The 15,805-nt window shown below is 34.8% G+C and overlaps 1 protein-coding gene across 1 annotated transcript in view; it reads left to right on the top strand.

The window, feature by feature from the left end:
- Positions 1-15,412, top strand: part of LOC129267038 (uncharacterized) — a 36,624-nt gene extending 21,212 nt beyond the window's left edge. The window contains exons 12-21 of the mRNA XM_064103755.1: positions 31-303; positions 1,277-1,576; positions 2,127-2,378; positions 4,224-4,478; positions 5,472-5,585; positions 7,585-7,698; positions 8,670-8,762; positions 10,557-10,640; positions 12,466-12,489; positions 15,180-15,412. Of these exons, the coding sequence (XP_063959825.1) occupies positions 31-303; positions 1,277-1,576; positions 2,127-2,378; positions 4,224-4,478; positions 5,472-5,585; positions 7,585-7,698; positions 8,670-8,762; positions 10,557-10,640; positions 12,466-12,489; positions 15,180-15,322 (1,652 nt within the window). The 3' untranslated portion in view covers positions 15,323-15,412. The remainder of the gene's footprint in view (positions 1-30; positions 304-1,276; positions 1,577-2,126; positions 2,379-4,223; positions 4,479-5,471; positions 5,586-7,584; positions 7,699-8,669; positions 8,763-10,556; positions 10,641-12,465; positions 12,490-15,179) is intronic.
- The last annotated feature ends 393 nt before the right edge of the window (positions 15,413-15,805 follow it).

Below are 15,805 nucleotides of genomic sequence, written 5' to 3'. Positions count from 1 at the left end.
TTTTCGTCTATGTATTTCATTTTTGTACAGTTACAGATATTTCCATAGATGAACTCAAGCGTATCTGTCGTTATGGGGGACGAGAAGTTCTTTTAGCATATTTGCCTGAGAAATTCAGTGATGAAAGATGTGAAGAACTAAAAGGAGTGAAATTTTCCGACCACGAAATCAGCTGTATACTGAAACCATTTATAATAAAGATAGATGGAACCCCCTTACGGTTTATAAAGCAGCTTGTACAGGATAAACAAACCCCAAGAAATATTCTACGACAGTATCTGCAAGAGGAAGCACCAGACTATGGTAAGGAACATTATTTGAAAACCTCAGTTGCAAAACGGGTCAGGTCCATTTTTCATCAAATTTGTTTTTTTTTTGTCTCAATGTTTAGGCTTTTAGTAGCTCTACAGTATAAGATGATACCAAAGAAAAGTTCAATTTCCCATTAAAAAGTGAACAAAATGGCAAAGAAAAATCCCTTTTTTAAGGGGTTAGGTCCATTTCAGTTTGGTTGCAAAAGGGGTTAGGTCCACAAATAATTTTTTTGGGAAAAGAATATAACAAAAATATGATGACAGGTAGATATATTTTATACATACATTGTATATATGTAAGAATATTACAATATGGGGGAATAACAAATTATTTTCTTGGAGTGGACCAAACCCGTTTTGCAATCAAACTCTTCTGAAGAGTTCATTTATCAAAAGGGGTTAGATCCATTTTTCATAAATTTCATTGTTCCCTGTCTCAAAACATATAGATTTTTAGTCACTCTGATGATATCAAAGAAAATTTGAAATTCACATTATAACTTAAATAAAAGTGGAAAAGAAAATTCACTCAAAAGAAATTGGATTCATTTCAGTTTGCTTGCCAAAGGGGTTAGGTCCAAAAATACAATTTTTGAAAAAATATATAGAAGAAAATTCAATACCGGTAGATTTTTTTTAAAACCCGATTTCATGTTCACATGATAGGGTAGTACATCATGACAATTTAATTTCTCATACGAATATTGCAATTAGTGAGAAAAAACACGATTTTTCTCGGAATGGTCCAAAGTCATGAAAGTGGACATAACCCGGCCCTTTGTAACCGAACTCTTCATTTGCCTTTTTGTTATATTTTCAGTGTCCGAAAGGGGAGCGTTGTACATGCGTTACATGACATATCCTGTTCGCATTGGCAATGGGAGGATGTCAATAAAATTACTGATGTTGGACTTAAAATAACATTCTTCTTTCCTTGTTCAATTTTACTCAAACTTTTCTAGCCTGTCTTCTTGCAAAAGGGAGAGAAGACAAAATTTTCGATGTAGAACTCGTTGAATTAGCTCATCGCCTCGTCCTATCAGACGTTTATCCCTTTGCCAAAGCACTCGACATCAGTGACGAAGAGCTAACTGGCTACAAACGTGAACTTGGACCTAAAATTGTACAACAAGGTACAGGAAAGTTGCTACTCGAGATGAAACATGCAGACGGACCCGTAACTGGCATTGAAGAGAGACTGAAAGTGGTGAATGATTTGAAAGTAGCGGGATATCGAGAAGAGGCAAAGGCGATAGTGTTTGGTGAGTCACTAATTCTGTTAAGAACCCCTCTCTCTAACTCTGTTCTTTATCTTCCATGCGCGCACACACACCCGCATAGTCAAAACACACACATACACATGAACACCTGCAAAGACAGACTCTTTTTTGTATTTATGTATTTATTAAATAATGTACTTACAGCACAGTTACGACGATCTTCATGAAAAGGTATAAAACTTACATAAAATGACACAACACAGCCTCCCCTTTTCCTCGGCCCATGTTTCCTACCATTTAATTTTCAATATATTTATTTCCTGTACGTTCTCCTATTTCTATGATCGATTAAATTTTCAGTTTTACGATCGTTCGATTCTCCCAGCTTATCGGTAGGTTGGACTTAATTAGCTAATCTTTATTATATACCTCCACCCCTCAAATGAAACTTTGGGGAAAACAATTGAATTGTCGCTCTTCTCGATAGATCGCAAATAGTCTTTTGAAAAATCTACATCTTTAATGATTTCCCCCCATAAGATAACCTGCAATTTCTGCACCTGACATTAAATATGGCGTTTGCATCTGACAGGATTTCAAATCAGCCTAGCAGATGAAGCAGAGATAGAGAAGACGCGAGTGGATCCAGCGAAATTAGCAAAGGAACTCGGTGTTTCTGATGATGCCAAGCCAATGGGTCCTGATGAAAGAGAAGAGAGCTGTCAATGTGTACTTCAAAGATGGGCAAACATTGTCCGTCCTTCATCATTCAACCATCGTATGGTTTTGGCTGATGCTCTGCACAATCTCGGCGAGAAGGAGCTTGCACTCGGTATTATCTCAGGTAACAGAGAATCATGATTATGAGTTTTTACTCAAAGTAGTTATTTGCTTTATTCTCAGTAGAGATGTTAACGGTTTAACTCCCTGCAGTTTATTGCTAAATAATCTCCTTTAAATGAAAGAATTTAGTTATACATTGATGTAAAAGTTTGTTTATTATTATTATTATTACTTAATTATCATTTCTATGATTGGATATAGGCCTATATTTAATAATTACGTTAAAGATAAATGTTAGTTGCAACGCCCTTAAGGTGAGTTTGTACAGATTCCAATCAAGGGACCACCCACACGTATTATGTATGAATACACAAAATATGTGCCAAATGATTCTGCGATAAATTGTGTGATTGTTGAGAGGTTAGCGTAAGATTCGAGCCATTTCGGATCTTTTCTAAGCAAATGCACTGTCCGACATGGACTTGTACCTGTTTTGGCAATGTACAGTGTGATTGTTTTTTTTAGCTCTTCCGGTCCAAAATTCACAAAAATGCTTCTTCTTTATTTATTGACCGATATATATTATTTTGCTTTCTTCTGGTAGACCTTCATGAGGTTCATCAAATTTCTATAAAAAAAATCTACTAATTTATGCAAACTTAATTTATGTGTATTTTTGAAAATTGACATAACATGCTTTTTTTTTATTTGTAGACCGATTTTAATTTTTTTTCTTCCATCTGGTAGAGCTTTATGAGGTTCACCAAACTTCTACACAGAAGGTTGAAATTTTGAGTAGAAGATTATTTATGCTTATTTATGCGCAATATATTCATAAATCACAGAAAATGCCTCTTCTCATTTGTTTGACCGATTTTGATTTTTTTTCTTCCATCTGGTAGAGCTGCATGAGGTTCACCAAACTTGTTGACAGAATTTTAAAATTTTGACTAAAAATTCATATGTCTATTCATGCGAAATTTTTTCATAAATCACAATTTTGCCTTTTTGTAAGTGTTCTTTCTCGATCGAATCAGTGCCACTTTTTACCAAAGAAAAGTGCCCCTTACGAACGTTTTCTGTTGCAAATTCACCTGAGAAGGACCCGTTTTATAATGTTAACGAGTGCACCTTTGAAGAAAGAAACAAGAAACAATATTCTCATTTTTGTATGTAACTGTAGTTATGAAGGAAAAAAAAAACTTGTAAGAATAATCCTGCGTGCCTTAAGTTTATTGAGTCATGTGAGTGGGGTAGGTAAGCAGTAGCGTACAGATGGGTGGGGGGGGGGGGGGGGGGCTTGGGGTCTCTTGCCCCCCCCCCCAAAACTTAGGACCAAGAAAAAGAGAAAAGGAAAGAGATAAGGGTGAAATATTATATTATTTTCTGAATAACTTATGCCAAAATCTATCACAAACTTGGATTTTCGTTAAAAAAAAAAAATTTTTTTGCTCGCTCGCAACTTCATATACATTTTATGTGATACAACACAACTAGCCCCTCGAAACTTTTAGCTCATTACGCCACTGTAGATAAATATGTGCCCTTTTCTCCCTGTGCCCCTCATTTTCTACTTCACTCCGCCTCCCCTGTAATATTCTGTTGTATTGTAATTTTGAACATCGTTAATATTGTCTGTTTTTTAAAGGTTGAAACAAAAATTGAAATGAAAAGAAGTGAAAAAAGAATGTATAGAACTTGCATTGGACATGTTGACATTAGCCAAATGTTTTATTCCATTGTCTTAGTAAATGAAATCAATGTATTTGTCAGTAAATGAGTTAAACGGTCCGTCAATGCATTAATCACTCAAATTTTGCATGAATAAATGCATCAATAACTAATTCAATCACTCGTTATAATAAATACATTTTTTGTAACCACTATTTTCATTCTCCTTTGTCAGGAAAGTTTCGGAACAACGTCATAAACAGTAGAGTATCAAAAATGCTAGCTCAAACCATTCCAGAGGGAATAGTGGATAAACTGACTAGAGTCCTTGGCAAAACGTTGAAAAAAGATCTAACCCCTTATGATGTTATAAACGCCTGGGTGACTGAAAATAAGTTTTTCGGGTTTCTTCGAAGTCCAAGTCCAATAACATTGAGCAACGAACTTCTCAAAGCAGGATTCTATCCATTTGCTCATGAGATAATGACAGGTAAGTTGAAAATCATATTATGGAATCTTAATTGAATGCCAGGGACCATGGAATGGTTTTAAAATATATAAGGGGGATGCGAGGTGAACATTCATAAATCACTACTTGGTGGTAATTTCTTACGTTTTTTTTAAATGATGACTAATTACGTGGAAGGTTAGGGTGCTGAAGCTCTCTGCAGCTCAACTCCCGTTCCAGACTTGCAGTTGTCCATGAACGTTACCCCATTGCATCTGAAAGGGGGTACTCCAAGCTAAAATTAACACCCCCGAATTTATTGAAGTTTAGCAATGTTTTGTGAAAAGCAGTTGTATGCACGTCGTCATGAATATTCATAGGTGGGCTGATGATGTCATGTTCCCACTTTACCTTTCTTATGTATCATAATTATTTGATATTTCCATATTTGTTTGAATATATCTGCCTTCTAATAGGGAAAGTTGAAATAATGAATAATTTGTTATCCAATGCATTAAATGCCCATCTAATTTCTATAATTCTTGGAGGATAAAAATTTAATAAATATAATCTCATAAAATGAAATAAAAAAGAACAAAATGGGGTATCAGCAAATCGCTCATTGAGTATTCATTATTTCACCGAAATAATACGAATCTTTAGTGTCATACGTTCGTTATTCCTTGTCTGATGAACAATTGTTTTGTCTGATTTTATGTTACCAGATAAAATCATATACTTTTCACACCTGGAGTACATTAATTATTATGTTACCAGTAGACACCCTGGTAATGCTAACTCTACAAATGCATTGATAAATTATAATATTTTTCGTTGACTGTTATTGGTTTATTGACATTATATATATTATTATTGGAAAATACTTTAGTAGCACACACACACAAAAGAAACCGCGAAAAGGAAAAAAAATGGAAAATTAAGATCGAAACAGTCATCTCTTAATCGTACGACGAAGATCATCCGGCTGCAAAGGTCATATTTTTATGTTGAAATCTAATATTCACATTCTTATAGGTGGATGGAAAGGAAAGGAAGCGAACACAGAAGAACAAATTCCAGAGGAGGCCGGAGATAAGAATAATGACGATATTTTGAGTAGCGATGTTAACCCTAAGCAGGAAGATCAAGGTATACATACGAATTTATTTCATTTTCTCTTTATATTCAGGGATAATAAATGAATATTCTTGTGCTGTCCTACTTAAACGGAAAATGGTGTAAAGTTTACTTAGGAATTAAACTGACTATATGTTCGAGATGGCAGAGTATTTAAAAATGCAGTATTGATAATGGATGTCATTGCTGGCTTTGTCTTACAAATAGTTGTGATTAGCTGTCAAGTCACACCTATGGCAAGCCAGTATGGCCCACATTTACAATGCATATGTCTCTTGAAATATCTTATAACTGGGAAGTATAGTTGTGCATGCACACTTTTCTTAACAACGTTGTTCTTGTGTTTGTAAATTAACAAAAAAAAAAAAAATCAAATTTCAATTAGATGAAGTATGGCATTGTTGGATTTCCATAGTCAAAATTGAGTGGATTAATTACAATTCTTTGTCAGACGGGGTCCAAATGTTTAACGTTATCTTTGCCATTATAAAAGAATGCCTCGCATGCATTGCAGACGGCAGCCGCGTCGTCAACATCGAATCTTAACCCAAGTTTAAGTTTTTGAAATGTCATCATATTTTAGAAAGTATAGGGACTTAGTTCATAAAACCTGGACATTAGGGCAATGAAGTATCACTGAGCACCTTATGCAGGTTTCAAGTGACATGACCAAGGTCAAAGGTCATTTATGGTCAATGAACTTTGGTCATTTTGGGGGTATTTGTTGAATTGACATCATAACTTTGAATGTTTATAGAGCTAGTTCATAAAACTTGGATCAAGTATTACTCAACATCCTGCTTTGGTTTCAGGTAACATGACCAAGGTCAAAGGTCATTTAGGCTCAATAAGCTTAGACAATGTGGGGAAATCAATATTGAAATCTTAACACAAGATTAAGTTTTTGAAATGTCATCATAATGTAAAAAGTACATGGACCTAGTTCATGAAATGTACACATAAGGGTAATGAAGTGTCATTGCACATCCTGTCTGGATTTCAGGTCACATGACCAAGGTCACAGGTCATTTAGGGTCAATAAACTTGGGAATGTACGGGGTATAGTTGAATTTCCATCATAAATTTTAATGTTTTTTGGAGCTAGTTAATAGAACTTCGACATAAAAGTAATCAAGTATCACTAAGCATCCTTTGCAGGTTTCAGATCACATGATCAAGGTTAAAGGTCATTTTGGATCAATGAACTTTGGCCATGTTCGGGGTATTTGGTGAATTACCATTGTAACTTTAAAAGTTTGTGAATCTAGTTCATAAAAATTGAACAAAATAATAATCAAGTATCGCTAAATATCCTGTGCGAGTTTCAGGTTACATGACCAAGGTTTTGGTCATTTAAGGTCGATGAACTTTGGCAATGTTGTAGGTAATTGTTGAATTGCCATCATAACTTTGAAAGTTTATGGATATAGTTAATGAAATGTGGACATAGGGGTAATCCATTGTCATTGCTTATCTTGCAGAAGTCGTACGTCACTTGATCAAGGTCAAATTTCATTTAGGGTCAATGAACGTAGTAGCATATTATCATATGAATTGTGTTTTTTGTGAATATTTTAGTCACTTTCAAAGTCAGCACTGCTGCTATATTGAGACGCGAGACTGCCAGAGGCGCTCCACTTGTTTAACAAATGAAAATATAACTTGAGATTTTGTTATGATTTACAGCATGAAACGAAGGAGAGAATGAAAAAAGTGAAAGCCAATTTGGACCGAACATAATTTTCCTCCAAACACTCCTGTATAGATTCTACAGTTATTTAACTACAGTAGACTATTGAGGCCGGATTTTTTTTGGTATACCTATCAGCATCATTTTATTTGTATTTTCTCATTCAGTGTTGTCAATATCTTTTTGCGCCATGCCTCATAAATGTTTTTTCTTCTGTAAAGGCCCACATCCATCTTACACAATTTTGAATATTTTGTGTGACTTTGCAAATATACATCGACATTACGGTTGAAATTCAATTTACCTGAATAATCCTTATAGATGGATTGAAAGAAGAGGAGACTGCCAAAGTAGGAAGTCAAGGAGAGGATGTTGTAAGCAAGAAGAATGATGATAACATGACTCATGATCTTAAATCTACGAAGGAAGGCCCAGGTACAGATGAATGAATTGATTAATTTTATCTTTATATTTACGTATGATGAATTGATTCATAAAATGCTTTACCTATGTAAATTTTATCTTAAGATATACTGACTCTTAACTCTTAACATGCCATACACACTACTAACCCAACGCCACAGTGCTAATCCGATGCTAATCCCCTGTGCCAGCCACAAAACCCCCCTGTGCCACATTGATTTTGGGATCGCGAGTCGTATTCACTCCTTTCAATAGTCATGATTACAATTGCTTGTAACTCTCTAACGATTAGTTTATCCACAAAATATTGTGTAGTAAAGTTGTAGGAAATTTCATACCCCTTATAATGGTGTCCTTATTATATGGATGGGTTATTATCTTTACCGCTGAATTATGAGTTGTATCAAGTAGTTCCATTTTGTGGAGTGTTTTGTATGGATCAAAAAACCTAGGTGTCTTCCCTCTCGGAGGCGGAGCCATATCTTGTAAAAAATGTAGAAATACTCGTAAAAGTCTAATGTAAACTGAGTGAGTAAGTTGATCTGTCAGAAAGCAAAGTTCGCACTGTACACAATAGTGCTAATTACGGCGTGCATGCGATGCGCAATACAATGCAAAACGGCGTAACAATGATTGTAATTCCGAATGTGCGCAGTCATGCACGAAGCAGGCGAGGGTAGGAAACAATGCAAGCACAAAGCAATCAATAGTAGGCGTGCGAGCACGAGTGTGGCATGTTATAGTAGGATACGTAGCGTGCACGAAGCACTCAATGAGTTAAGTCTCAATAATCACAAGCAAAAGAGATATTATTTGAGATAGAGCATGTCGAAATGCATTGGTAAAAGATTACAGTCACATATATTATGTTAATACAGATACTTACAATATAGTCACGATATGAATGCATATCATGCATTTGAACAGTCCACAATAGTTTCCAAATGAAGGATTTTAAAACAACTTTATTGTCTTATGATCAGGAGAAAGTAAGACGAACGAGGGTGCAAATAATTCAGAGGAGGTAGGAACCACATCACCAAACGCCGAGGGTGCCAACGTGACTGATGAAAAAGGTATAAAGCACTTATTATATAAAAAAAATATACCGTTTTATCACATTCATTTTAAATACAATTCCCTGTAACAACAACGACCAATTTAGTCCACTAACATTACTCGGTGTCATTCAAAAAAGAAAGTATGATTATGTTTCATGTAAAATATATGCTAATAGAATTAACCAAATACAGTGCGTGAACCTCCCAAATAATAATAATAATAATAATAAAATAAATGGAATTGTCAAGCGGGAAGGGTACAACTGTTCAAATTGCATAATCACACTCTTAAAATGTTGGGCAACATACTGTCCAAATGTTGGGCAACATACTGTCCACACAATTGGTTACGAAATGTATCCAACTCTGGGCAGTTTTCACCCAAAACACACATTGGTTTAAAGCTACCCAGAATCGGATAAAGCTTTAACCAATTGTTGTGAGGATAGTATGTTGCCCAACATTTTTAAGAGTGCAAATGATAATTAACGCCCCACAAAACAATTCAATGAAACGGGGTAGAACAATGCAATTGCACAAGAGTCTTTCTTCACCCTTTGGCGAATGTTTCTGTGAAAATATTAGTGATATTAAATGTTCTACATGAATGAGCATCACAATTTTGAAACAAATTTAAACAATTTTCTATGCCGAAATAATGGTATGATACAAGCACTTTGTATTCCGTAGTACGAATTTGTTGATGAACATGGTCAATCGCTGTTCTAAATCTGCATATGACTATTCAGATCTCCGAGAACTATCCGATTGACAAAAGAAAAACATATTTAAGGAATTTAGAAGAAACATATATCATAAGAGAGATGATTAATGATTATTTTTTTTGGGGTGGGGGGTGGGGGATGGGGTGTGAGGAGGAGACACTTGATTAAAGGGATGGTCCGGGCTGAAAATATTTATATCCTAATACATAGAGTAGAATTCACTGAACAAAATGCTGAAAATTCCACCAAATTCGGAAAACAAATAATAAAGTTATTGAGGTTTAAAGTTTAGGAATATTTTGTGAAAACAGTCGTTATTAATATTCATTAGATGGGCTGATGATGTCACATCTCAACTTTTCGTTTTCTTATGTTATTACATAAAATCATATTTTTTCATTATTTATATATAAATCATCTTTATTTCATAATCAAATAGAGAAGTTACAATAAACCCAGGTCCTCTGCCAGTGATGATGGGACAAACTCCCCTTCACTGGCAATAGGCAGGGTGATAAATACATGATATTGATTGAACAGGTACTTGTGTGAATAATATGTCTTCCTTATAATTAAAAAAAAGTTGCAGCAATAAATATCTAATGCACTTTCAGCCCGGACCATCCCTTTAATACTGAAACCAACTCATCCGAATTTACCTTTTCTGACTTACACATTTTCAAGAGTCAGTCACCCAAGTTGGGAACGCGTAATCATTCTTGTATTTTTGAATTGAAAAAACCAATCGATTTCAATTAAAATACTATGTCACATATCCCTATCCCCCAAAATACCTAATACCACCAGTTCCCTTCTAAACTTCCATGCCATTTTTAAGCAAGTAATTTTTGCTTTTGATAATGTGCTCAGTAGCAACGCATTTACGGATCAATTACATTTTCACACTGAAGAACCTACGAACGAGAGTATGTATGTTTTTTAAATGTTGTGGTAAGTTGAATAAAAGACGATACTTTTCCGTGTAAATGAAAATAAAATAAATATATTCACAATAATAATCTTAACCGTACCATTACTATCTACTTAAAATACCTACTATCAATTTTTGTATCCATATTTTAAGATACAAACAGCAGGAAAGAAGATCAGGAAACAAGCTCCAAAGATGATAAACCAAATGGACAGGATGAAGAAAGCATTGTCGACGGTAAGGCTAAGATAATATCTTCTCTTTGTAAAGAATCTGCACTATATTCACTGCGAAGGACGACATCGGTATTTTAACATGAATTATTTCAAATCCATTAGTGATTTTATTAAAATATAACATTACATAGCAACCAAAAAGGTTGAATTGTGCCCGTTTTACAGTTTTACATTGCCATTATTGTAGTACATTGTACCTAAGTACATTACTCCATGCAATTTCTGATAATGAAAAGTATAAAACCATTATGTTTTTAGTATACAGTACCTAAGGATAAAAGGATTTTGATTCAACTCAATAATGGTGTTATCGAATTTTTTTTTGTTCGATATTTTATAGATCAAGTGACCAGGGCTTCTTCTTGGTCAAATTTGTTTAAAGCATATACATCATGGCAAGACAACATACGATTGCATTGACCTCAGCATGGTTAGTGTATGCACAAATAACAATAATGCTAGTTTCATGGAAATGTCACTTTGGAAGATTTGCCTCTTTTTGTAATGTAACGCAGAATCATGTACTGTTATTTCGACAATATGTGAAGGAAATAACTAAGCAGTCTGTGGGCATATTCTCAGCCTGTGCACCAAAATATGGGTAGAAAAAATACAAGTCCAGGGCCCCGTCTTACAAGGAGTTACGATTGATCCGCTCAACCACCACTATGGCAAGCCAGCAATGTCAACATCTAAAATACACGCTTGTTCAAAAGATTTTCTAGATATGTATTCATACATTCACGGTTTTCTGGACATTTCAGTGTGCTTCTTTTTGTTTTCAAAGGACAATGTGCAAATTTACTGAATAGAAATGATGACATTGAAGGATTTCCATATACCTGAGGTTGATTGGAACAATCGTAACTCTTTGTAAGATGGGGTCCTGGTTCCCGTCTTACAAAGAGTTGCGATTGATTCAATCAATCATAACTCTATGGAAATCCATCAGTGTCATAATTATTTCTCCAAGAATTTGCAAAATGTCCTTCGTGAACAAAGGCGAACAAATCAGAATTACAAAGAAACGATGATTTTGTGTAATATACATCATATCTAGAAAACATTTTGAAGAAACATGCATTTTAGATGTGGGTTTTGCTGGCTTTCCAGAGTTGAGGTTGATCAGATCAATCGCAACTCTTTGTAAGACGGGGTCCAGGAGTAATCAATCTCAATGATGTAACCTACCGTACCAGTAGACCTTAAGCATTGACTTAATTTCGCCGCCATCTTAGAGGTCAGTGCTCCTTTTACACATATTCCTATAGCCTCTGAGGGGGGGGGGGGGGGCTATGAGATCATGACGTCACATGAATGAGGTCCATGTTACATCCGAGCATGTTGGCTCAGTGGGAGAGCCGCCATCCCTAGTTCCATCTCATGCGACCGGTTTCATAAAACCTGTTGTAACATTGTATAGTAACAAATTTTCTAAAAGAGTTGAACGCTACTGGAATCCTTCAATCTGATTGGCTGATATTAGTTTGTTTTAGAAGATTTGTTAGTGCATTTGTTATTACAGCAAGTCTTTACGAAATGGGATTCTGGATCGGAGGTACGGGTAGGTTGACATCCCGGCTTGATCATAACAAATATTTATTTTACAATCTATGATCTGCCTTTAGGCACGACGTCTAGCATAATTTGCAGGAAAGTGTGATAAAATTAGTTCTTGCTTTTGTTTAAGAGGTGTGTAATGAAGAGCAGATAATTTGTGCTAATGTTTGACATTTGAAATATTCAACCATTGTACGAAAACAAACATTTAATAGCTTATATATTGTTTGTATCATTCTTTCCATCTTGAACAAAAATGAAAACAGATTGGTATCTCGTTTCCATTGAAGGTAATGCAGCTCATATTTGAATAAAATATTTTACGTTTTTTAACAATATAATTTATCACGATCATTTTTATTCAAAAGTTGCAGCAGTAATCCATCCTGAATGCATGGCTAAATTCTTCATATGTGATTAACCTTAACAATATTATTTTCTGCATTGATTATGCTTTACATTTATGAATTTGTAAATGGAAAATTTGAGAGGGATTTTATTTTAGGAGAGTTAAAATTGTTTATCTTGCAGAGGAAGCAAATGAAGAATTGCTCCATCAAACTTGAATGCAATTAGCTGTTCCAGCGTGTCCGCGCGAAATGCACAAACCCGGTAAGAAAAAAAATGAAACAAGCCTAACGCTGAAAAGTTCATCAAAATCGGATATAAAATAAAAAAGTAATTTGAAACATTGACATTTAAATTTTGCTTGTTTTTCACAAAAGAGTTAATGCACAAATCAGTCATATGCAAATGAGAATTTCGATGATGCTCCCCATTCACTATTTCTTTTATTTGAATACAATATTTTAATTTTTACAGATTTGACAATAATGACCAACTCGACTGAACCATGAAATGTTAAAACAATAGTAATTTGACATGTTCAGGGAGGGATAACTTTTCTTTCACCTGAAAATTACAATATTTCTAATAATAAAATGCATAAGAAATAGAGAGTGGGTGATGTTAGTTCCCTCATTTCCATACAGACCAGGTCGTGCAGGAAACTGTTATGTGAAAGTAATTAAAAACTTTAAAATGTCATAACGCTTTTGTTTTATATCCGATTTTCATCAAATTGTCAGTGGTATAGCTTGTTCGATTTTCCTTTTTTTTGTTTGAATAAACCTTATTGTTGGAGGGGATTGGTCTTTTAAATGCATGTTGATATTCGTACAAGAAGCCATTGGGAAATATTGGAGATATTTAGTACAGGTTCATCACCTTTTCTCTTTTTTTCCATGTGCACTTTTTGTTTGAACTAATCTCCTGCTTAACTTAAGCCGTTGTTTATGGGAAGCCTCAAAATTAAACAATATCTTTACATCGAATGCTTGTTATGTTTATTGTACTCCTTCCTCATGCTTGAATGGGAAATAAATCTATCTCAGTAATTATTTCCAAACATTTATGCATTATTTGAATTTTCTCACTACCTCATAAATCAAGCATGTATCACAATTAGGTGTCAATAGTTAAACAATAAATTGGGATCAGAGCTTGGGTGAAACCAGAGCTCAGAATACGGGTAAATGGCAAAGGGCCTGTATTCTGAAGTTTGATTTAAAACCTGGGGGTGTTTCACAAAGACTTAAAGGTCAAGTCCACCCAAGGAAAATGCTAATATGAATAAATAAAGAAAAATCAAACTAGCCTAGTGCTGAAAATTTCATCAAAATCGGATGTAAAATAAGAAAGTTATGACATTTTAAAGTTTCGCTTATTTTTCACAAAACGATGATATGCACAACTAGGTGAGTCAGTCGATGATGTTCATCACTCACTATTTCTTTTGTTTTTTTATTGTTTGAATTATACTATATTTAATTTTTTATAAATTTGACAATAAGGACCAACTTGACTGAACCATATAGTATTAAACAATGCTAATACCACATGTTCAGAGAGGAATTAATCATTGTATCACTTGACAATGAGGAGAAAATTAGAATATTTCATATTTCATATATTAAAATACAAAAGAAATAGTGAGTGGATGACGTCATAGTCTCCTCATTTGCATATAAGACAGGATGTGCATATAACTGTTTTGTGAATTTAAGCGAAACTTTAAAATGTCATAACTTTCTTATTTTACATCCGATTTTGATGAAATTTTCAGTGTTATGCTTGTTGGATTTTTCTCTTTTTATTCAAATCAACTTTTTGTTGGGGTGGAATTGTCCTTTAAGTACGACTGAAGGTCACCGCACACCTTATGACTGGTCCGCGATCCAATTTTGGAACAAATCCCACTTTGCTGTTTTTCTGAAAATGTGAATGTAAAGTATATCTTTATCCGAGGTTAAAATTAGCTGTAAGAATACTAATATAACAAGTTTGGATGATTGCAAGCATTTATTTTGGAGTAAAGGCCAATTTGTTTCATATCGTAGGTTGCGCGCGGTATAATAGGCATGTCCACATTGGTCAGATAATGCCAAGAAGGACGCGCACTACTGCGTATTGATCAATAAGATTGAGCGTTGCATTTCATAGCAAACACGTTTATAGAAAAACCATTGTTGTACAGATGGGGATGGGGGTTCTTTGCCCCCCTCCCATCTTTTTCACAACCAAGAAAAAAAAAGATTGAAAAGGAAAGAGAGAGAGAGGTGTTAGATATGATATTATTAACTAAATATCATATCTAAATCTATCAAGAGATTTGACATAATAAATTGTGCTTGACGCAACTTTTTATAAATTTTAACCGATAAGCCATATCTGGCCCCTCAATTTTTTCGATCATTACGCCACTGATAACAACTCAAGGCACATCACGATGTAGTAATAAACTGTAATAAGGGTTTCTTTTTTTTGGGTGGGGGGGGGGGGCGCTATGATTTCAACTGGATTTAGGATGTTTGTATATTTTGTCATTATTTGCCTAATGTGATAATAATGACAAAAATATGTCCAGACTCGCATCAAAATATATTGCACCTATTTAAACTTTATGGTTTTCATTGAACAGGTGACGAACAAAAAGATACAAAGGATAAAGGGATAAAGGAGAATTCGCAACCATCTGTCTCGTATTCGGAAACGCTAGACCCATTCGGAAACCCAGATGATGATTTGATTGCCTCTAAGGCCAGAGCTATGGTTCACTTTTAACTAATAAAGTTGACCGAAGATGTTGGACATGTTGGATGACCAGGTTAATGTTCCGAAACTGGAAGGGCATTGCCCTTTTAGCACTGCGACCACGTGGTGTACGTAGCTTAGTGTGGCCCTCGGTTTGCGCACCGGGAAGCAGAACAGATTCAAGAACACAGTAAATGTATTGAAAACGCTCGTCAAATGATAATGAACATTTGGGATGTCTTTGTCGAAATTGGTGAACCAGAACGGCAGTTCTGTCCTAAGTTTCGGAGCTGACTAAAATTAGCAAATTCGTCGTTTGTATGGAGTCAAGGACGAAACTATTGTTTTAATTCACCAATTTTCGACAAAGACTTCTTGGTTGCTCTTTGTCATGAAGGGCTTATGACAATACATTTTTTTTAAAATCTTTTAGAAGGCGTTCTGTTTCGTGTTGTGAAAACTCTTTAGTGTTATATTTAGCAGCACGTCGAGAAAGTGAGGTCTATGACAGTC

Source organism: Lytechinus pictus, chromosome 8, assembly GCF_037042905.1.
Source record: "Lytechinus pictus isolate F3 Inbred chromosome 8, Lp3.0, whole genome shotgun sequence".
Taxonomy (NCBI): Eukaryota; Metazoa; Echinodermata; class Echinoidea; order Temnopleuroida; family Toxopneustidae; genus Lytechinus; species Lytechinus pictus.
Note: the sequence above shows the minus strand (reverse complement) of the source record. Positions and strands in the feature narration are given on the sequence as shown.